This window comes from Malus domestica, chromosome 16 (assembly GCF_042453785.1).
Source record: "Malus domestica chromosome 16, GDT2T_hap1".
NCBI lineage: Eukaryota > Viridiplantae > Streptophyta > Magnoliopsida > Rosales > Rosaceae > Malus > Malus domestica.
In genome coordinates this window covers 12437768-12458755 of record NC_091676.1, presented here as the reverse complement: position 1 = coordinate 12458755, position 20988 = coordinate 12437768, and the positions used below count along the sequence as shown (strand labels likewise).

The 20988-nt window shown below is 38.3% G+C and overlaps 3 protein-coding genes across 4 annotated transcripts; 1 reads left to right on the top strand and 2 right to left on the bottom strand.

Moving 5' to 3' along the window:
- Positions 1 to 584: 584 nt before the first annotated feature.
- LOC103403715 (phospholipase D zeta 1) lies at positions 585 to 8789 on the top strand. 2 transcript variants are annotated; one of them, XM_008342551.4, is made up of 20 exons: positions 585 to 1122; positions 1556 to 1657; positions 1807 to 1916; positions 2000 to 2141; positions 2315 to 2485; positions 2842 to 3015; positions 3479 to 3721; positions 3802 to 3918; positions 4096 to 4235; positions 4357 to 4506; positions 4681 to 4837; positions 4915 to 5442; positions 5833 to 5943; positions 6422 to 6568; positions 6649 to 6846; positions 6985 to 7086; positions 7737 to 7868; positions 8017 to 8082; positions 8171 to 8232; positions 8322 to 8789. In XM_008342551.4, the coding sequence occupies exons 1-20, from the start codon at positions 898 to 900 to the stop codon at positions 8569 to 8571; spliced, it is 3327 nt and encodes a 1108-aa protein (XP_008340773.3). In that variant the 5' UTR covers positions 585 to 897; the 3' UTR covers positions 8572 to 8789. The 2 variants fall into 2 exon arrangements, with proteins under 2 accessions (XP_008340773.3, XP_008340774.3); XM_008342552.4 differs by having other exon boundaries at positions 670 to 1122; positions 2000 to 2186.
- A 3622-nt stretch (positions 8790 to 12411) lies between these two features.
- LOC103403713 (uncharacterized) lies at positions 12412 to 14660 on the bottom strand. The gene is made up of 8 exons (XM_008342549.4): positions 14347 to 14660; positions 14134 to 14264; positions 13921 to 13998; positions 13721 to 13765; positions 13572 to 13616; positions 13397 to 13448; positions 13062 to 13158; positions 12412 to 12714 (listed from the first exon to the last, which is right to left on the bottom strand). The coding sequence occupies exons 1-8, from the start codon at positions 14657 to 14659 to the stop codon at positions 12549 to 12551; spliced, it is 927 nt and encodes a 308-aa protein (XP_008340771.3). The 5' UTR covers position 14660; the 3' UTR covers positions 12412 to 12548.
- Positions 14661 to 14990: 330 nt separating this feature from the next.
- On the bottom strand, positions 14991 to 20233 carry LOC103416773 (uncharacterized). The gene is made up of 7 exons (XM_008354995.4): positions 18196 to 20233; positions 17880 to 18077; positions 16976 to 17248; positions 16733 to 16835; positions 16319 to 16437; positions 16019 to 16195; positions 14991 to 15758 (listed from the first exon to the last, which is right to left on the bottom strand). Exons 1-7 carry the CDS (start codon positions 18502 to 18504, stop codon positions 15021 to 15023), a joined length of 1917 nt encoding a protein of 638 aa, XP_008353217.4. The 5' UTR covers positions 18505 to 20233; the 3' UTR covers positions 14991 to 15020.
- Between the last annotated feature and the right edge of the window lie 755 nt (positions 20234 to 20988).

Genomic DNA, 20988 nt, shown 5'->3' with positions numbered 1-20988 from the left:
GGTTTTTTGTTAAAGTGAACAGTACCGAGAGCTTTTCGTTAAAGTTCCATAATTTAAAACCTGCTTCTAATTGTCTGATTCGAAACCCGGACTTCCTACAACTCCACGTATAAACCACATTGTTTTAAAAATTCCCACTTAGGCTTCGCCTAGGCCCCGTCTAGGCTAGGTGGGTCACCGTCCAATTAATGTTTAAACGTTTGAAAATTAAGATAGTGCGCATAGACTTGTTGAGGCGCCCGCCTAGACTGCCTAACCCGTCCAGACCCACCTAAACACCTGTCTAAGTTACGACTCACTTGGATAGAAAATAAATAACTTTCCTTTTACATTTTATTATTTCCAATAAATTGTAATAGGCTTATTGAACACTTAAATAAACACATATTATATGTTTAATTTCCATGTTTTCATAACGTTCCAATGCTTCATAATATATATATATATATATATATATATCATTCTAATTTCTAATTTATGATGAAATTATATACATTTTAAATATAAACATATACTTATTTACACGAAATATAATAAATTTATTTAAATCTATCTAATTCGCCTAAGCTTCACCTAACCGCCTAAGCGACAAGTTCCAACCGTCTAGCACCTAGCACCTAGTGTATTTTGCAACCTCGATAAACCAAATAAAGTTTCCACTTTTGAAGAGGATTCCCCTCCCTCCTTTAGACGTCGTTGCTTGTGGCGAGCGGTGACTCCCCACCAATTCCGTCTCCCTCCCTCCCCAAAATCTTTTATTATTTCTCCATTTTTTTATTAATGTCATTGCATTTTCTTCTACCTCTAATTTTTATTCAAATCATATCCTACACAAACAAATTACAACAAAAGTGGATCAAATTTTGAGATCAATCTCCGAGTGATCGAAACCGGAAAATGGAATCGGACCAGTTAATCTCGGGCGGCGGGTCCCGCTACCTCCAAATGCGATCGGAGTCGGCCGTGTCGCCTTCCTCCTTTCTCTGCCGTCTTTCGTCCTTCGAGCCCGCTCGGATTTTCGATGAGTTGCCGAGCGCCACCATCGATTCCGTCTCCCGTCCCGACGCCGGCGATATTAGCCCCGTGCTTCTCTCTTACACCATCGAGTTCCAATACAAGCAGGCACGCAACTCCGATCTCTCTCTCTCTCTCTCTCTCTCTCTCTCTCTCTCTCTCTCTTTCTATCAATCAATCTCTTCATGCTTTTGTCCAATCCTCTGTTTCTGTTCGCCTGAGATCGCCTGCTTCAATTTCAGCTCTCAATCTGAATTGTGTGTTTGGCTGCCGAGAAAATTGAGATAAGACGAGAGAAAATTCAATATCTGGATGTTAAGAAAGAAAAAGAAGAAAGTCGTCAACTTTAAGTTGATAGAATCTTCTAGAATCATTGCATTTCTGTTGACTTTGTAAAAATTGGGCTGTTATATCCTAATTGGGTTCACTCCTTTCGAATTTTCTGTATAATATCAACTTGTGAAGTTTGCTCTGCAGATTACTATTTAAGATTTATCATGGCCTAATTATGTGTTTTTCTTTGCTTTTCTACCTTGATTAGTTTAAGTGGCGATTAGTGAAGAAACCGTCACATGTATTCTACTTGCATTTCGCATTGAAGAAACGTGCATTTTTCGAGGAAATTCAGGAGAAGCAAGAACAGGTCTTTGTTTTTTTTTTTTTTTTTCCTTATCGTTTGAGTTTGTAAGGGTAATGCCAGTTTGTATTTTCACTCTTGTATGCACCTTGGCAGTTCGCTGCATATTTCGGAATGTTTAGGAGATTAATCCCATTTGCAACATTATATTAAAGGTTAGAGAATGGCTTCAAAATCTAGGAATAGGAGATCACACAGATGTGGTGCATGATCATGAGGATGATGAGACTGTTCCCCTGCAGCACGATGAAAGTGCTAAAAACAGGTCACTACGTGTTAGATTTATATGTGTTGTGTACCTTTTCCCTAATTACTTTCATAAATCTTATAGTTGCATCTTTTGTTCAGAGATGTTCCATCTAGCGCCGCTCTTCCAATCATCCGGCCAGCGCTGGGTAGGGATCAATCCATTGCGGAGAGATCAAAGGTTGCAATGCAAGGGTATCTAAATCACTTTCTTGGAAACATGGACATTGTGAACTCTCGAGAGGTGTGCTTGGTGCTTGTTCTCTAAATGCCAATCACATGTGTCAATGTAAATAACTAGTTTTTGAATTTAAATTATCTACAATCAACCGTGTTCTTTGAATGAACATCCACTGCTTTTAGCTTTTTTCAGTTTGCTTATTAAGTGTCTAAGCTTCAATAATTATTGTATTGTAGGTCTGCAAGTTCTTGGAGGTCTCGATGTTATCATTTTCTCCAGAATATGGCCCTAAGCTAAAAGAAGACTATGTGATGGTGAAGCATCTTCCGAAAATTCTTAAGGATGATAGTACCAGGAAATGTTGTGCGTGTGGTTGGTTTAATTGCTGTAATGACAATTGGCAAAAGGTAAGAAGTCCTCCTTTTGATAAGTTCTCTTTTATATTCACTTGAAAATTGAGCACATTGGTGACAAAGTTATGGTGGTTAACTCTCCAGTCATATTAGTAATCTGTCTAGTAAAGTTTAATTAACTCAAAGAGAGCTGTGAGTTCTTAGATACTCAACAAAATATAGGCTTTTTGTTGGTGGGAGTCAAAATGTAGATTGGATTCGAGTGACAGAAGATTTTATTATTTTTGGACAATTGGTATACCAATTGAGAGATATCTTATGCATAACCTCCTCATCCTTTTAAGTTCTTTAGATTAAGGTATGTTTATCACCCGTTATTTTTGCATTACCCCCTAATTGATTTTCTGCAGGTTTGGGCTGTATTAAAACCAGGATTCTTGGCCTTGCTGGCGCATCCTTTTGATACCCAACCTTTAGATATAATAGTATTTGATGTACTACCAGTCTCAGATGGAAATGGGGATGGCCAGGTATCACTGGCAAAAGAAATAAAAGAGCGGAATCCTTTACGTCATGCATTTAAGGTTAGTGTTACTTGGGCCTTATGTTTTTCCGGGGTTATATCTGATGCTCCAGATTTGTAAAACTGCACTTTCTGCGAATTCTTCCTGAATTTCCAGTTAAGTAGGTCTGCGTATAACTGAATCTATCAGATGGTTGTGCATTTTGCTTTTACACTGGGCAGTCTAGATATTATGGGTTATGTTCATTTGCATGTGCATTCACTATTAGGATGCAACTGTGTGAGTTATTGTTAATACTTTAAAAATTTAAACCAGGCAGAATTCTGACTACTAACTTCACCCCTGTTAGCCAATTTTACATTTCTTAGTCAATAATAAATAACATGCACAATTTGCTGGTGGCTGACAAATTTCTATGTTTTCAAGAAGACCTTTCCCTCATTTGTATTGTTGTCGCGGGCACTATCTGTTTAATAAATGAATGTCCCGACAATTTCTGATAAATAAAGTGAAATTTGAAAAGGTGGCTTGTGGAAACCGGAGCATTAATTTGAGAGTTAAGAGTGGTGCCAAAGTAAAAGATTGGGTTGCCTCAATCAATGATGCTGGACTCAGGCCTCCAGAGGGCTGGTGTCATCCTCACCGCTTTGGCTCTTTTGCACCTCCGAGAGGTTTGACTGAAGATGGTAGTCAGGTTCAATGGTTTATAGATGGTCAGTCAGCATTTGAAGCTATTGCGTCGGCAATTGAGGATGCAAAATCAGAGGTATGTTCCTTTCAGTTTCTGGGTACTTTTCAGATGATTGTTACATTTTCTTCTGTTTGATTAATGAAAGCCCCATGCAGATATTTATTTGTGGCTGGTGGCTGTGTCCAGAACTGTACCTGCGGCGTCCATTTCATGCTCATGCTTCTTCTAGACTTGATTCTTTGCTGGAAGCAAAAGCTAAGGAAGGGGTTCAGGTGAACCTTACTTTTAAGCAATCTTTAACTCCAATTCTTTACATGATTGTCATCTATGAATTGACTTAAGACTCGAATTCTTTGCATGTTCATCATCTATGAATGACTTAAACACAGTTCATTAAAATAAGATTTAAACGTTTTTTCTAATTTTTTGACACTGAAACATGTCTGCAGATATACATTCTTCTCTATAAAGAGGTAGCTCTTGCTCTGAAAATCAACAGTGTTTATAGCAAGAGAAAACTACTTGGGATTCATGAGAATGTGAGAGTACTACGTTATCCTGACCACTTTTCAAGTGGTGTTTACTTATGGTATGTGCTGTACTTGCAAATCAATTTGTAGATGTTGTGTTACTTATTCAGAAAGTCTCTTGGAACTCTCCTATCATGTAATCTTTTTCTGCTTCTGATGTTAAATATTTGTTACGTTTAGGTCGCACCATGAAAAACTTGTCATTGTTGATTATCAGATTTGCTTTCTTGGAGGTCTGGATTTATGCTTTGGTCGTTACGATACTGCTGAGCATAAAGTGGGTGATTGTCCTCCTTCGATATGGCCTGGAAAGGACTATTACAACCCGAGGTGAGCTTCTTGTCTACACTGGGATAATGCATTGACAACTATCCTCAGATAATGACAGAAACCTCGTCGTGAAAATATGTTTGTTTTTCTTTGTTTTGCTTTGTATCTTTTCTTTGTTTTTCTGAAATGATTCCATTGTTGTGAAATATGTTTTTTGTAATATAATCTTGTCAGGGAATCTGAACCAAATTCATGGGAGGATACAATGAAAGATGAGTTGGATCGTGGAAAATATCCTCGTATGCCCTGGCATGATGTTCACTGTGCCCTTTGGGGACCACCTTGCCGAGACGTGGCTAGACATTTTGTTCAGCGCTGGAACTATGCAAAGGTTTATATTCTGCTAGGATGGTATATTTTTGGTTTATAATAAGTTATGTTCTATTCCTAAGTCATGTATTTTTTCAGAGAAATAAGGCTCCAAACGAACAAGCAATTCCACTACTTATGCCGCAGCACCACATGGTCATTCCTCATTACATGGGAAGAAGCCAAGAGATGGAGATTGAAAGTAAGAACGCTAATAATCACAAAGAGCATAAAAGGACAGATTCCTTGTCGTCGATATCATCCTGTCAAGATATTCCGCTTCTTATACCCCAAGAAGCTGATGGGCTGGATTGTCCAAATGAAGACACAAAACTAAATGTGACAGACTCTCCTCATGATCTCCTTGATCAGCCAAGCAGGGTTAGCAACAATCTTGCTTTCCCTTTCCGGAAGTTAAAAATTGCACCAGTAGGTCCTGATACGCCCATGAGAGGCTTTGTAGATGACCTTGATTCTCTGGCTCGACATGGAAAAATGGCTTCTGACGGGGTGGCACAGCCTGGCATGAAGGATCCAGAGTGGTGGGAAACACAAGAAAGGGGCAACAAGGGTGGTTTCACAGATGAATCGGGACAAGTTGGCCCTTGTTGCTCATGTCGATGCCAGGTGAACAGAACTCCTTTGTCTTTTTGAAATTCAATATATTTGCAAATGTCATTTCTACTTGGCTTCTAATTTCTTATTTGCCATCTTCCTATTTTGATGTTATTTATTTGGTGATAGCTGTGTCTTAAGTATCAAGTAACCTTCTTGAGGAACCTACTGCTTAGAACAATGTCTTAGGAATTGAACTGGGAAAAGAAGTGCCTATAGAATTTTAAACAAAGTTAAGATTCCAAGGGGATATGTACTCAATAAACCTCCGGAGGAGGTGATATTCAGAAGTGTCAGAGTGTTTAATCATTTAGTGTGTAGTAAATGTTTCTGTTTCTTACTGTTTGATTGTGATAATGGACCTTGCATCCTGTATGTTCCTAACAAACATCTCACTTTCAGGTTATTAGAAGTGTCAGTCAGTGGTCAGCAGGAACAAGCCAAGTTGAAGAGAGCATTCACAATGCTTATTGCTCACTGATAGATAAGTCCGAACACTTCATTTACATTGAGGTAAATATGTTCCTCAATTTTCTTTACTTTGCGAATATAGGAAACCCCTACCTAATGTATTTCAATGTTGTTATGTAAGTATGTCTTATGTGATAATTTAGACATACTGATATATCATATATTTCAGGAAGCATATGCTAAAAATAAAGAGTATTTCAAAACTTTATCAACAATTTGACAAGCATTATTGCTGCATGAGATTTTTATTCCAAAAAAAAAAAATATTGCTCCATGAGTTGAATTTGCTAGTAGTCATATATGAAATTTCTTGTCAATTTCGTCAGCATTGAGTCTATGATGAGAACATCTCTTTCCTTTTTCCCAATCCCAAGGGGACAGGCCAGGACTGTTCTAATTATTTGTGGATGCTTTTTGCACCATGCAGTCTATGCTTTCTGATCTTTTTGGGTATCCTGCAAGGGACTTTGGTATAACTATTTTTCTGACATCCTTTTACTTTTTGCCAACTTCTTCCCAGAATCAATTTTTTATATCAGGTCTTTCAGGAGATGAAATTATACGGAATCGTGTTTTAGAAGCTTTATTTCGACGTATTATGCGAGCATACAATGATAAGAAGCCTTTTAGAGTTATAATTGTCATTCCGCTCATACCCGGCTTCCAGGTTCCAGATCTTGTCCAAATCTATAACATCTTGAATGTATCTGCCCGTGTATTCCTCTTACTGATTTAGTGGTGGAACAGGGAGGTATGGATGATGCTGGTGCAGCATCTGTGAGAGCTGTTATGCATTGGCAATATCGAACCATTTGCAGAGGACAGAATTCAATATTGCACAATCTTAATGAAATTCTTGGTCCAAAGATGCATGATTACATTTCCTTCTATGGCCTTAGATCTTATGGTAAACTCTATGAAGGCGGTCCTGTGGCCTGTAGTCAGGTAATTCCCTAGCATCAATGTAACTTCATGTCTGCCTGTGTATCTCTTTCCAATGTAAGACATTAGTAATATGTTTGTCAAATTTTATAGCTTCCACCTAATGAATACATCATTGTTATATTATTATTGGCACTGCAGGTCTATGTGCATAGTAAAATCATGATTGTCGATGATTGCACAACTTTAATTGGATCAGCTAACATCAATGATAGGAGTTTGCTTGGTTCAAGAGACTCTGAGGTATTTCTCCTGCTGTGGTTTCTCCTGTATTATCTTACTATACATTTGACGGTGCCTTAGAATCTGAGTAAACTGCCGTTTGCCGAACTATTACCCCAATTGAATTTGACCCCTTGAGGTATTTGAAATAAGCCAATTAACCCCTCATTGTCAGATTCGATGAAATTTCATCCACTTTTTGTCAAATGCTGGCACATGACCAATACGTCGTTCACTCTTGAGGGTAAAGTCGTGCAATATTTGACGGCAAATTGGATGAGATTTCATCGAATCTGACGGTGAGTGGTTAATTGGCTGATTTCAAATAGTTCAGGGGGTTAATTTACCAAAAATATTGTTAAGGGGTCAATTTCAAATGGGGTAATAGTTCAGGTGGTCAAACGGCAGTTTACCCTTAAAATCTTGAAGTTGGAAAGTGTGTTTGCTTTATATACTACAGAAGTTATGCATGGCCGAAGTGCACAAAATGACTTGGTAAAGCATTTGGACTGAATAAAATGCAACAGAATGTTGACTGAGCGTATAAGCACAGAATTGTAAATGTAGTACGGTTTCAGTATATATTGTCTCCTGCGTAAACATGACTTTCCTTGTGCTTCTCTTCTACATGCATGGTTGCTTCCATTAATTGTCGTTATTCTGTATCTTAGATTGGTCTACTTATTGAAGATAAAGAGATGATTAATTCAGTTATGGGAGGAAAGCCATGGAAGGCTGGAAAGTTTTCGTTGAGTCTTCGCTTGTCACTGTGGTCTGAACACCTTGGTATTCGTGCTACAGAGGTTAGTAAATCTAGTTTTGTTGGTTCCTTTTTTTTGCTTTTTTGTCGATTTTTAATTCACAGTTGTACTGACTATGATACTGTGAATCTCAAAAAACCCGGTGTCACTTATCCTGATTGTCTTTGTACATTTTTCATTTTGTTGTCAGATGAGTCAAATAATCGACCCAATTGTTGATTCAACTTACAAGGACATCTGGATGGCAACTGCAAAGGTGAGAAAAACAAGGAGAAAAATATCATGATGAATACGCTGCTTTGCATCTAACAAATATACTCATTTTTTTTTATTCCTTTTGACAGACAAATACCGCAATCTACCAAGATGTGTTTTATTGCATACCAAACGATTTTATACAGTCCAGGTATATGCATCTCTAACCTTCCTCTAATCCCTTGCGTTTTTCTCATTTTGCTAACAAGTTGTTTGCCCAATCCCGCCATGGTCGCGCAGAGCTGCATTCAGGCAAAGCATAGCCTTCTGGAAGGAGAGAATTGGACACACAACCATCGACTTGGGAATTGCTCCTGACCAGATAGAATCATTTCAAAATGGAGATGTGCAGAGAGCGAATCCCATGGAGAGGTTAGAGTCTGTGAAGGGCCATCTTGTTTCTTTCCCTTTGGATTTCATGTTGAAAGAAGATCTGAGACCTGTTTTCAACGAGAGCGAGTATTACGCGTCTCCTCAAGTTTTTCATTGAACACGATTTTGAAGTAATTCGAGCTTACCATCTCCGGCCGCCTTCCAGCATTGGATATATTATTGTGCACATATTGTGTTTCGAAAGGAAAACATTTGTCCGGCGAATTTGTTGATCAAAGTTATAGAGAAAGAGGAGGGCTCAAGCCCTCCATGTCACTGTTTAAAGAATGTAGTTGGGAACAATAGTCTAATAAAATCACTTCATTCTTTCCTCCATTCTTCGTGTTTCGAATTTTGATTGGAAATATAAATTGCATGTTTTTTAAACTTCCAACGTGTAATACACATTTTTAGACATTTCACCTACTGCAACCTTTCCGTATTTTACTATATTTTCCATCATAATTTAGCATGCCTGCACATGGTTCTCTTGTGGATAACCTATGGGGAAGAGGATCCTCACATCCAAGCTATTTATTGTAAAATAATTTCTGACCTCATGATGCCGGATGAATGGCTAAGACGTGAGAATCTCTATGATCCCCACAATTTGGATCCGGATGGAATCCAAATCCAACTTATGGCATTGTATTGTTCCAATGAAATGTCAGAATAGTTGTGGAGGACTTACTTATTACATAGCAACTTTATCATTTTTATTGACGTCACATAATTTGCAAAAGTAAATATTTAATTATTTTTTGTTGGCAAATTAAAATTTTAATTATACTGACAAAAGAATAAAAGTAGTTAAATTTTAATATATTTACAAAAAATAGTTAAATTCTAAAATAATTACAAAACAAAAGTTAAATTTAATATAATTATTGTTCTAAAAACCCACGCCGGTGCCGCTTATGCCCTGCCTAAGCACTAGGCGGCAGTGGTCTACCCTGATTAATTCCTAGACGTTTGAAAATTAAGAAATAGCTCATATACCTGCTTAGGCTTTTGCTTAGCCCTCCTAAGCATCTGCCTAGCCCGCCTACACCCATTTAGGTCGTGACTTTCACTTATACAAAAAATTGTTAAATTTTATTTTGCATTTTATTTTTCCAATAACATGTAAGTGACTTGTTGAATACTCAATTGAATATTCATTATATAATTGGTCCTCATGTTCTCAATATTTTTCAATACTTTATAATTTATATATCATTTTATTTGCAATTTATATATCTCAATACAATTATGCACATTTTTAAGTATAAATACACTTATTTATGATATATCAAAATTTACTTAAATCCGCTTAGTTCGTCTAAATCCCTAGCGTAATCACCTAGGTGCTAAACCTCAATCTGTCACCTGACCAACACCTAAGGCCATCTCCAACCAAAGGGTTCAGAGGGCTAGAGGGTCGAAAAAAAACCCTAAAACCGTCTCCAACCGAGGGTTAGGCCAAAGGGCTCGGGAATCTGGGAAGGGGCCCACGGAATTTCAAAGGGCTGGCTGCTTTCGGCCAGCCAGCCAGCCCCAGGTTGGCTTTTTTTTTTTAATGTTTTGTTATTCCTGTTGGTTATAACCAACAGGATTTATTAAGAAAAAATTCAAATGAAACGGCTACTAGCCGTTGCATTTGATTTGATTTTTTTTTTAACATTATTATTATTATTTTTTATTTACAAAAATTTTCATATAACTTCTATTTTTTCCTATAACTTCTATTTCACAAAATTTGTTTCATATTTTTTTTAAATTCCATTTTTTTCTATAACTTCTATTTCACAAAATTTGTTTCATATTTTTTTAAATTCTATTTTTTTTCCTATAACTTCCTAAGCCATTATACAACATTAAATTAAATTAAGTAACATGAAACAACATTAAACAATATGAAACAACATTAAATAACATTAACCAACATAAAAATTATACAACATGAAACTTAAACAACATTTTAAAAAACATAATAAATTATGTTTGGCCCTCGGTTGGAGACGGTTTTTTGTGAAATGGCTCAAACGAGCCCTCTGGCCCTCTGGCTCTCGGTTGGAGACGGAGATAAATATAGCCATGTACTGTTCATTAAAATATTAATATCTTGGAGAATCTTGGAATGACAGAAGGCTAAAACGAGCTATCTAATCAGCCATCGATTGGAGATGACCTAACGTTCTTTAGAACTTTGAATTTTAATATGAATTATAGTTTGAGAACTAATGAAATACACATATCTAAATTTTAATATAATTACAATTTTAGTTTTGATTCCTAATAAATTTTAATATAATTACATGTTTTGATTCCTAATGAAGTATACAGTATGAAAATACACGTATCAGGAAATGGCTGGTGGTATTTTTCTTGGTTAAGATATCCATTCAGAGTTATTGGAGCCCCACCACAAAGAGCGAGGCTTTCAAAAATTGACGTGCACGTCCACCGAAGTAGGGTGGATCTAGCACGTACGAATCGTTGTGTGTTCGAATAGGTGTTGGCACGACCCGCCGTCACTTTAACGATCATTGACGAGTCATCCTTCCCCCCTGACAGGACAGATTAGTTAAAGGTCGGTGCCGTATCGTTTTACTTATAGCCAGCTTCTAACCTTCCACCACTTCGCTCGTCGATGTGGGACAAAGTTTATCTACCCTTTTTTTTTTTTGTTTCTGGTCAATAAGTTTGTCTAACCTTCGGGAAATTGGAGTTGCAACTATATCTGTTTTGAGCCTTTTTGTACACTTAAAAGAAAAACCGTTAGGAAGAGTTGTGATTGTTTTAAACGAAGTACGGGAGGACGAGGGAGAACGCGATATGGAGATGAAAGAGCAACAATCAAAGGTGGGAGGAAGGAGGTGTGAGGTCGAATGGCTGGTTTGGTATTGCTGTGCTTTGAAAAAAAACTGCTGTGAGAATAAGCGGCTGTGAAATAAATCAGCAGAGTGTTTGGTAAACTTTTTTGTAAAAGTGCTTTTGGAAAAAAAAAGTCTGATAGTGAGTCTTTTCATTAAAGGAGCACTGTAGTTCCGTGTGCTTTGAAAAAAAACCAGTTTTCTAAAGCTGCAAATAGCAACTTCAGCTTTTTCCTTTGATTTTAGCTTATTCTCACATCAGTTTCCAAAATAAGCCTTTTTTTTTCAGTTTACCAAACACCTAAAACCCTCACAGCTTTTTTTCATGGGTGCTTTTTTTTTAAGCACCTCACTGCCAAACCACCCCGAAGGACGCTGAACCAAAGCTGAATTTTCAAGTCTGAAATTTTGCTCTCATACAATAAAGAGAGAAAGAGGAAGGGTACGTTTGGAAATTTGATTCATTTAATGACACTATTCATCCGTGTTTTGGAGAAACGGTTTCTTGAAGCTCACTTTTGCTGCTTCAGCTTTTTAGCTTTTTTTCACATAAAATTGTGAAAATGCTGTTTATGTGTTTATGAAACACTTTTTTACGGTCCCAGTTTTTTTCCGTTAATTTCAGCTAACCAAACTAGTATGAAGTCGGATGCGGCTACAATGTTCCGTGGTATCGCATAGTAGGAATTAGATCTCATTGTTCAAATGTGGTAGTTCATTTTTCAGGTACTCAATGGTCCATTGCATTATAGAAAAAAAATGCAATGTGTGATGCCAAACCAATAAAAGTGAAGTACAAACATGTCCAAGAAATGAGGCAAATCCTTCGGAAAGGGTCTCATTGACTGACCAAGCAGCTCTTTGTCTAGTACTATTTCTCGTCTCAATGTTAATAGACGTCTCGAGACCTTCCGTTTTCTAATTCTCCCAGTTCAATAACAAAATCAAATTATGTAAAAAGATTCCTCGATCTTTATCCCTGAAATCCTTAGGGATTTTGGGTACCATTTTTAAAAGGTTGGAAGTGCAACAAAAATGTTGCTCATTCTAAGCCATGAAATTCATATGACACAGCTTAACAGAAAAGTCACAAGGCAAGCGCATAACATTAAATCCCTCTGCTTCTTTCAGATACGAATTGACACAAATTACTGCTTTCGAAGAATCGATGTATCACTTTCAAGCTCAGAAACATTAGACAAGGCTTCGCAAACACATGGTCTCGTCTGATTTATTAATATTAACCGCCATAACGGGTCTTGAGGGATTCTGGAGGCTCTTCTTCCATGATGCCCGAACCTGTTGTAGCCAAGTACTCACGGATAGTCGTTTTACGGTCTCCAAGAAAAGTATGATCCAAGAAGTTGTTGTATGCTGCCTCGCTCAGATTCTTTGCTGCTAACACACTACAAAGGCATGTTTCAAACAGTTTAGTTCATACAAGGAGAAGCTGGCAAAGAAACCATATTCTAAAAGCAGAGTATAAGCATGCTTTTCACGCTCATTTTAGAGCCCAAAAGTAAATTCCGAAAAGGAAGGTTCTAACAAAATTTGTACCGAATAGGATACTATTTATGTTGTTCTACGATCACACATTCGTACAAATGAAACTGAGAAAAGCCAAAGAAACCATATAATGAATCAAATCACTCAAATATACTCCAAGGTCCATTCATGTGCAATTAAGCCGGTCTATGAGCTGATTTCTTTTATTGATAAGATTACATGTCACATTATTAAACTTAGTACTTACCAATGCCGAAGGTAAGTGCGACAAGGTAAGATGTCATCTCGCCAAATCTTATCAATATTATATCGTCCAAATAGCTCATAATACATCTCCTTACTTCCTGAAGTCCAGCAAAACAAATACCAGAGCACAAATTAGCATCAAAACCGCACTACGTCATGATGAATTATAGATTGGATAGGTAAGCACAATCATTGAGCTAAAACCAAAGCATAAAGGATATTTCTTTATATCTAACAATGCAATCCGAAAACTAATAGTTAACTATATAGACATTATTGTTCACTACCAATGAAAACTGGGATACACTGTTATGTTAAGCACAATAGAAGGTTTACCTTTGCATCTAACTCTGAAAAATTCTTCATCACTATAACGAGCACAAAGAACCTGCATTAATTCCACATCAACAAACCACCGTCACCAATTACTAAACTAAACCCAAAACGAGAAGGGCAAAAAGCCCTAACAAACTGAAGCTATTGCTATCTCATATAGACGTTGCACTCTCACCGCTCGCTTATCATAGGGCTTCCCATCAAGTGATTCAGGCACAACCTACAGCAGGAACAAATAAATTCAAATTAAGCTTTCCTTTATTCTCTTTTTAAGGCTCTTCTTACCAACAACCAGATACAGCAAGAAACAATGCAGCAACTTACAGCTAGGAATCGAAATTCCGGCTCCCTTTTGATAAAAGCTGGAATCTGAAGTTAACAATGTAAGATTTAGCATATGAGTTGGGAATGAATTACCAAAGTTTCCTTGTAATTTTCAAGGATTGGATATTAATTTAGCACTAATTTCATATTAATTTTAACACTAATTTCATATTAATTTAACTCTAATTTCATAACTATACCTCTGATTTTTTAATCTCAAACACTGTTACTATAAGGTTTTCCCCTTCAAATGGCTCTACACTCAAGCTCGCAATCTCCTGCAATGTGTTACCAAATTTATAAATTAGTAAAAACAGACTCAACAACTAGAATTTACCCAGCATTTCCTTTACAGAGTAAAAACAAAAGGGTAAAAATTTCTTCATAATTTCTCTTTGATTTTTGTTTTTTACCTTGGTCTCAGGCTTGGCAATGCCACGCTCGAAGAAAATGGGAGCCATGTGAGCATACACTCGCCGGAAGCCGTTCAACCGCGACTCTCTGAAGTTGATCAGCTCCGGAAACGTACTCCTCGCGCTTCTCTCTGCTTCCCGCAAACATCAAACTCATCAAAACGACAAAAAATTCATCAAAACAACGACGGCGATGGGGAAGATTGTACGTACCGGAGAGGAGGGAACCGAAGCCACAGATGGAGATGTAGCCGTCGGGTGAGACGATGGTTTCGAAATCCGACTCGTCGTTGAGTTCCATTGGCGGCGGTTGGGTCGCCGGCGAGCTTGATCGGCCGGAATCGGAGGACATGGCGATCGGAGATGATCGTCGAAGCCGATGAAGTGGAGTGTTTTTTGAGATGTGTAAGGTCGGGAAGGTGAGGTGGGATAGGAAGAGAGGTTGGCGGTGGGAGCACGCGCCGCGCGCCAGGGAGTGAAAAGACGGAGGATGAGGGAGCGAGAGATGGAGAGTGGTGGTGATCATTACGCACGCGGAGGGACAGAGAACTACAGAAATGACGTTGTTAAAAAAACAGGAAATCGTGTCGTTCTACAAACGACGTCGTTGTATTGACTTAGGATGAAAGTTGAGTCCAGATGCTGTCCAACTTGCAAATTTTGTACCGAATAAGCGTCCGAGTTGGCTCTAAGCCAAGCATGCGGAATCAACAGCTTCAAGTAAAATGGCTGATTCCAAAAGTGCTTCTGTCATCTTAACTTGTCAAGGATGTGGATATAAGCACTTCTACCCATAGATCAAGAAACAGAGATATAAAATCTTAAAGTTATCGAACTGTACAGAGCGCACTCAGATAGGGCATGCAACATAAGGGATTTTAATATTTTCACACGATACAATTACTGGATTCGTCATTTTCCAGTTCCCTGATCAACAATTCCACCATCTTCTTATACATAGGCATGTAGTGATCATTAATCATCGTTCTAGAAAGTCGGAGCTTACTGTACAGTTCTCTACGTGTCTCGTATATGCCCACGCGTTCTTCAGCTGGTGGTCCGTCGTTATCTAAATTTGTATCATCAGATGAAGGGACTGATATGATGTGCATGATTCTGCCAGGGGGAAAGAAGCGGTGGTTCTCTGAAACATCCGAGGAAGAGATTGGCGTATTGCTTTCTGCAACACCAACCAGCATATCTTCTTCCTCGGTTATTTCTTTCACTGCAGCAGCCTCTTCCTCTCGGGCCTCGACATTGACTTCATCCTCCTGCCTCTTGAGCTCCTTCTCCAATTCATACCACAACTCGCCTTCAGTAATGTCTTCAACGGTAGATGTTGCAGTATTTCTATTCACTGGCAAAAGCTGCTCCTCTTCATCGCTGTCATCATGACCCAATCCACCGCTAGAACTAGATTCCAAGCTATTCAGCATTGGGTCCACAATTACTCCTTCAGCCCGATATTCAGAATCCTTTTCACATATGAGAGAATCTTCATGCAAATCGTCTGCTTTAGAGTTCAGTAATGGGCTTACATTGCGTCGACGTGCACCCATGCAAGACCACGATGAGATTGATGAATGGGTTCTCACAACAACATTTTGTGCACGCTTCATCACAATCTGCAAGTTACCAAGCAGAAGCATAATCATAATACGGATAAAGTAGAAGCAAGATTGCAAAATGATGCAGGGTGCACCGAAAAATTGATGATCCGTGAGGACCGTGACAACCTAAATTTTAAACAGATGGACCAGCATAATTTAGTTCAACCAAATGAGTCAAGTAGCAGCACTTCAGTAATAGTTTTTCATAAGACATCGTCCAAATTACTACAAGTCAACAGTCAACAGTCAATCAAATAAGTGAAAAATTAGATTACCTGCGTGCTGCTGGATACTGGCCGCAATAGTGCACCTGCACCGGCAACCCTCGCTTTTGCACTAGCTATAGATGGTAGACGAGAACCCAGAGCATTTGCAGAGCGATAAACAACATTCAAAACTCGTGTGCGCTCAACTTGATCCCGCAAATCATTTAACCAAGATGAAGCTATAACCTGATTATGGCAGATTCTAATGAGAATTCTGGAAACGTCTAACAGATGAGAACTGCACTATATTCATGACTAGCAAGAATGAACGAAATATGCATCCATTCAAATCTGGAGAAAATACAGTACCTCAGAGCGGAGGTCATCAACAGAAGCTGCTGAGAAAGTAGGCACCAGGTCGGAGCCATTGATTATAGTAGTGATGAAGTGCTTTCCAGATTCTGCCAACTCCCATGTTATACAGGCAGCTGCAAATGAAAATTAGGTACTGGCACATGAGCATTTTCTAACAAAGAAGACAGAAGACATCAGGAAACAATTTTAAAGCAAGCAGAGAACCTACAAGCATAAAATGATATTCCCCCCCCCCCCCCCCCCACACACACTGTTTTTTTTAGAGTAACAACCCATATTTAATACATTATATCTATGTGATTTATATGCGCATTTCCATGACCAAATGGATAATTTATAGGTGCATTTCCATGAACAAATGGATAAGGAATGCAGAACCATTAACAAAAAGAAATTCAGCAGACATACCTGGGGCAAAGGTAATGCAATTGCTTGAAGAGAATTCTTTCCGTTCTCGAAGAATATATGTTAACAACGCAGCTGTACCACCACCCAGTGAATGCCCAACAACCTGATATGAAAATATCAACATTAGCAGGCATAAAACAGGTATAAGCAGGAAAAGCGACAAGACAGCATACGATCAATTTTGAAATGACAAATAAGCGAAAAAAGTGGCATGCTGTTTTAAAATAAAGAAATGACATTTACCTTTATTTTGTAGTCAGGATATTCACCAATAGCCTTAAGCAAGCAAGGAGTACTGATCTTAGCAATCCAACGGGCTGCAGCAACCATCCCACAGTGAGCATACCCTAGGATTAAGTTGCTTATTCCACCATCATGCAAAACCGAATGGTGGAAAGGGGCTACTGCACCAGTTGCAGCAGTTAGTGTATCTTTGATGCTATGGGTACCACGTATTAATAGAAGGAAGCATTTTGAATTCCTATCACGTATAATTGTGAAGGATGGCTTCAGAAGCTGCAAGAATAATTGTTCTAATTAATAGAGGAATCAATCAAAACTTTATAGAAAATAATAAACTAAAAGCTGGTTTTCACAGGAACATAGAATTGTGAGGACCATTGTATGCGACATGACCATAAATTACTCAAAACACAGAGGTAAGTAAAAAAAATAAAAAATAAATTGAACATATTTCACTTCTCATAAATCGTCCAATAAAATAAATGTTCATCTTTCGCCTATCATCATTCTATTAATTTAACACAGATATTCATCTCTCATTTTGTGCATCAATTACTCAAGAGCTGCCTCGCGAAGTTGAAAACTTTGGTTGTGATGGAACTAAAGGCTTGTAAATATGATATTCTTGTCACGGTTTTGAAGGAAGAAGTGGGTAAATGGTGGATCTGGGGAATATGGGCAGCTCTTGTGTGAATCTATGGATTGGTTGAGTGTAATATTTTGGATTTCTGGAATCCATGGATTTATTTATTTGTATGTATTATTTGCTTAACTACAAATTCGCCTACTTACACAGTTCCTTGACACTAATCTGCGGTACTAAATATCTACATCAATCCAATTACCCGTAGAACAATTTCATATAAACCGTAGGCAAATGCAGGTAAGTTAAGAGCTTGCTAACCCCGGCCTTGGGCTTCTGAAGAAGGACATCTTCCTGAGAGAAACCCCCTGACTCTAAAAACACCGGAAACGGTTTCTTCGAGAACAGCATACAAAGCGTCAGCAACTTCAAGTAATATTTCAACTCCTCAATAATTCCAGACCCTTTAAGCTGCACACTATCACTACCAGCATACACACTCGCAACTTTTAGGTTACCCTGCGAATTAACCAAAAATGCAAGGACTTAAACGCAAATAACGAAACTTTCAGAGGCAAAACCCCCAAAAGAGAGAAATTTGCAGAAAAAGGACTCCAATTTTGAGCGAATTACCCACCTGCCGACGCATGAGGTACTTAATGCCGAAGGCCAAGTCGCCGATCGGCCACTTCCCGAGCGTTTCGGAGTAGGTGAACCGGAGCGTGTCGGACAAGGTGGTGAGCGACTCGACCCACGTGGCGGGCGCTTGAGCCGGTCGCCGAGAAAGCCGTTTCCTCGCCGATCTCATCTTCGAGAGATTTCCGCTCCGATCGCCGTCGTCGTCCCCGTCTTCAACGCCGCCCTCTTTCGTTGCTCCCCTCCGATTGAACACGTAGTAAAGAATCACGGCGACTCCGGCGGCGGTCGCCACTGATCCCGCCGCCATTGGAATCCAACGGTCGAGATCGAAAGCTCAGAAGAATGACAGCACTAGAAAATTAATTCCGGAAAAACCAAAAATTTCTAAAGTTCGGATGAAAAAATAAAAAAAGAGATATAAACTGTTCAATTAAATTGAAAAGAATCAGAAGAAATCAAATCAGGGAAGATTGAGAATGTGGATTTGGGTGTTTCTTTGACGTGTGAGGGAGGTAGAGCAACACAGGAATGTGCGCGAATAAAGAAAGAACTGGGACGTTCAAATTACGATTATAGGCACGCCGAGCGCAATAATTGAGGGTAACCTTTCCTTTTGAAAAAGGGTATTTTGGTCACCATCAGTTTTGACGTTTTTTGGGCGGAGTGGAAGGGCGCGCACGTTAGGGATAATGGAGTAATTTGGGTTTTGCCTGGGGTGGGTAGATTTAGCAATTAGAACAAAAGGCAAGGCATTTGAGGATTTTTAGGACAGTCCGTGTGGGTCAAGACGGAGAAACTTTTTAATTATAAATGGAGGGATTTTGTTGGATTTTTGTTAAAGATAAATTTAAATAATATTATTATGGATAGTTAGGTGTAATTTAGTCTACTTCTTTATATTTTAATATAAATAATATCGTTTGTTTAATATATATATATATATATATATATAATTAGAGGGAGAGGAAAACGAAAATGTTCTTTTTTTTCCTTTACTTATACTATGATATGTAAATTAACGCTTAAAATTTTGACACTGATGAGTTTGAACCATATTATTACTAAGTTATTGTTAAGTTAAATACACTTGTTTTTTCTAGTATAGATAATATCACCCATTTAAAAAAATAAAATTTGACACGGGAAAAAATCTCTCATTAAAATGGGCGAGGGATAGGGACAAAAGGATAGTGGGGCCCACGGGATCGGAGGAAAGAGCTGGCTGGATCCAACCCATCTCAATTCTCATGAGTGTCTAAAATGGTGGGCCATGGATGTGAATGTTTGTTTAATGAGTTGCCAAGGCCCAAATGTTGCTAGGTTGGTCAGCAAATTTGATTTTACTTTTGATAGACAGTACCGTATCAAATAATAAAAAATCATTGAGGAAACCGAACCATAGTATACCATATCAAATCAAATTATATACGGTTTGGTTCGAACAATTCCTTTTTCTTTTGCATTTTTTTTTTCTTCACTTTATTAGCCAGCCCTACGACGAAAATCAAAATTCATATATTTTGCATTTTCAACATAAGAAGAAATAATCATCTTGCAATTCAACATGTTACCAAATTTCAAAGTTCACTTACATATTGCGTCGCTATGTTCAATAGCTTCAGGGTTCCACTATATATATCGTTAGAGGATCTTCAATGCACCGAGTTGCAGATTCTTATAATACGTGTGAGATCCCACATCGTTCGGGAAATAGGGGGTGATGTGCCTTATATGTACATGCCCACTTTTCTATAGTGAGACGTGTTTTGGGTGGAAGCCCAAGTACAACTCCATAAGAACGTGGCCCAAAGCGGACAATATTTTATTATGTGAATTGGGATGTTATAATACAGAGTCTTGGTTGTTGCAGCATGGTGCTCATCATGGCTTCATTTTGGTGATATACCACTCGCAAGTCCTCCAACTTCAAGTTTCAGCTAACCTAAGCAAACAAACAAAAATCAAGGCCTAAAACTTTGTGTGTTTAGTGCATTCTAAAAAGAATGACTGAATCAACATTAGGATCCAGTCAACCAACATTTTGTGCTTTTAAGGACGAAACATTAGATACTGATTGTAAATGGTGTCCAATGTATTGCTACGGTGTGCACATGCCGACATTTTACTTGTGCAAGTTTATACGATAAAAACAGAAAATCCATAACTTACTACCAAGGTATGAAATGCTGATATTATCGGCGATATTTCGCCGATAATATCGGTTTTTTGAATTACCGATATTTTAATACTTATCCATTGAGGTTTTGTCAAAATATCACGATATTATAGATAATATCGACAATATCGCGATATTACTGATAATATCATGATATTTTGGAGATGTGCGAATCGGAGAAGAACGCCAGAGCTTCTACAGCTCCAGCCAACTGTAAAAGTGCACCCTAGACTCCGATCTAGGTATCAAAATGAAATACAAGACGAATGAATGTTTTTATAATTTCTGTTTGCCGTGAAACGGTCGGAGGTGTTCGGAAAGTTCGTCAACACCCACGGCCTCGTCGGAGATGGGTGTGCCTATTCCCGAGCCGATTTCATCCCAAAAACCTTGCAAAAACACAAGATAGAACTTAAATTTCACATCTAAGCTTCAATCTAGAACAAAAAGAGGTAAACCCGAAGCTTACCTAACCGGATAAATTCAAGAAACTAGCCGGAGGGTTCATGCGTTCGCCGAGTTGCAAAGACGAGAAGGAGAGGGAGAAAGACAAGGTTGCTGATGACAATGGGTGTCTTCCTCCAGCAGGTGTGATGGTGTGCGTGTGTGTATGTG

Coding starts and splice junctions, on each gene's coding strand:
- LOC103403715 (XM_008342551.4), top strand. CDS start 898: ATGGAATCGGACCAGTTAATCTCGGGCGGCGGGTCCCGCTACCTCCAA. Junction 2,486..2,841: donor GTAATGACAATTGGCAAAAG/GTAAGAAGTCCT, acceptor GATTTTCTGCAG/GTTTGGGCTGTATTAAAACC. Junction 3,016..3,478: donor CTTTACGTCATGCATTTAAG/GTTAGTGTTACT, acceptor AAATTTGAAAAG/GTGGCTTGTGGAAACCGGAG.
- LOC103403713 (XM_008342549.4), bottom strand. CDS start 14,659: ATGATCACCACCACTCTCCATCTCTCGCTCCCTCATCCTCCGTCTTTT. Junction 13,999..14,133: donor TTGCCAAGCCTGAGACCAAG/GTAAAAAACAAA, acceptor AACACATTGCAG/GAGATTGCGAGCTTGAGTGT. Junction 12,715..13,061: donor CGCACTTACCTTCGGCATTG/GTAAGTACTAAG, acceptor ATGCCTTTGTAG/TGTGTTAGCAGCAAAGAATC.
- LOC103416773 (XM_008354995.4), bottom strand. CDS start 18,504: ATGGCGGCGGGATCAGTGGCGACCGCCGCCGGAGTCGCCGTGATTCTT. Junction 16,438..16,732: donor TTGCATTACCTTTGCCCCAG/GTATGTCTGCTG, acceptor TTTCATTTGCAG/CTGCCTGTATAACATGGGAG. Junction 15,759..16,018: donor CAGTATCCAGCAGCACGCAG/GTAATCTAATTT, acceptor GGTAACTTGCAG/ATTGTGATGAAGCGTGCACA.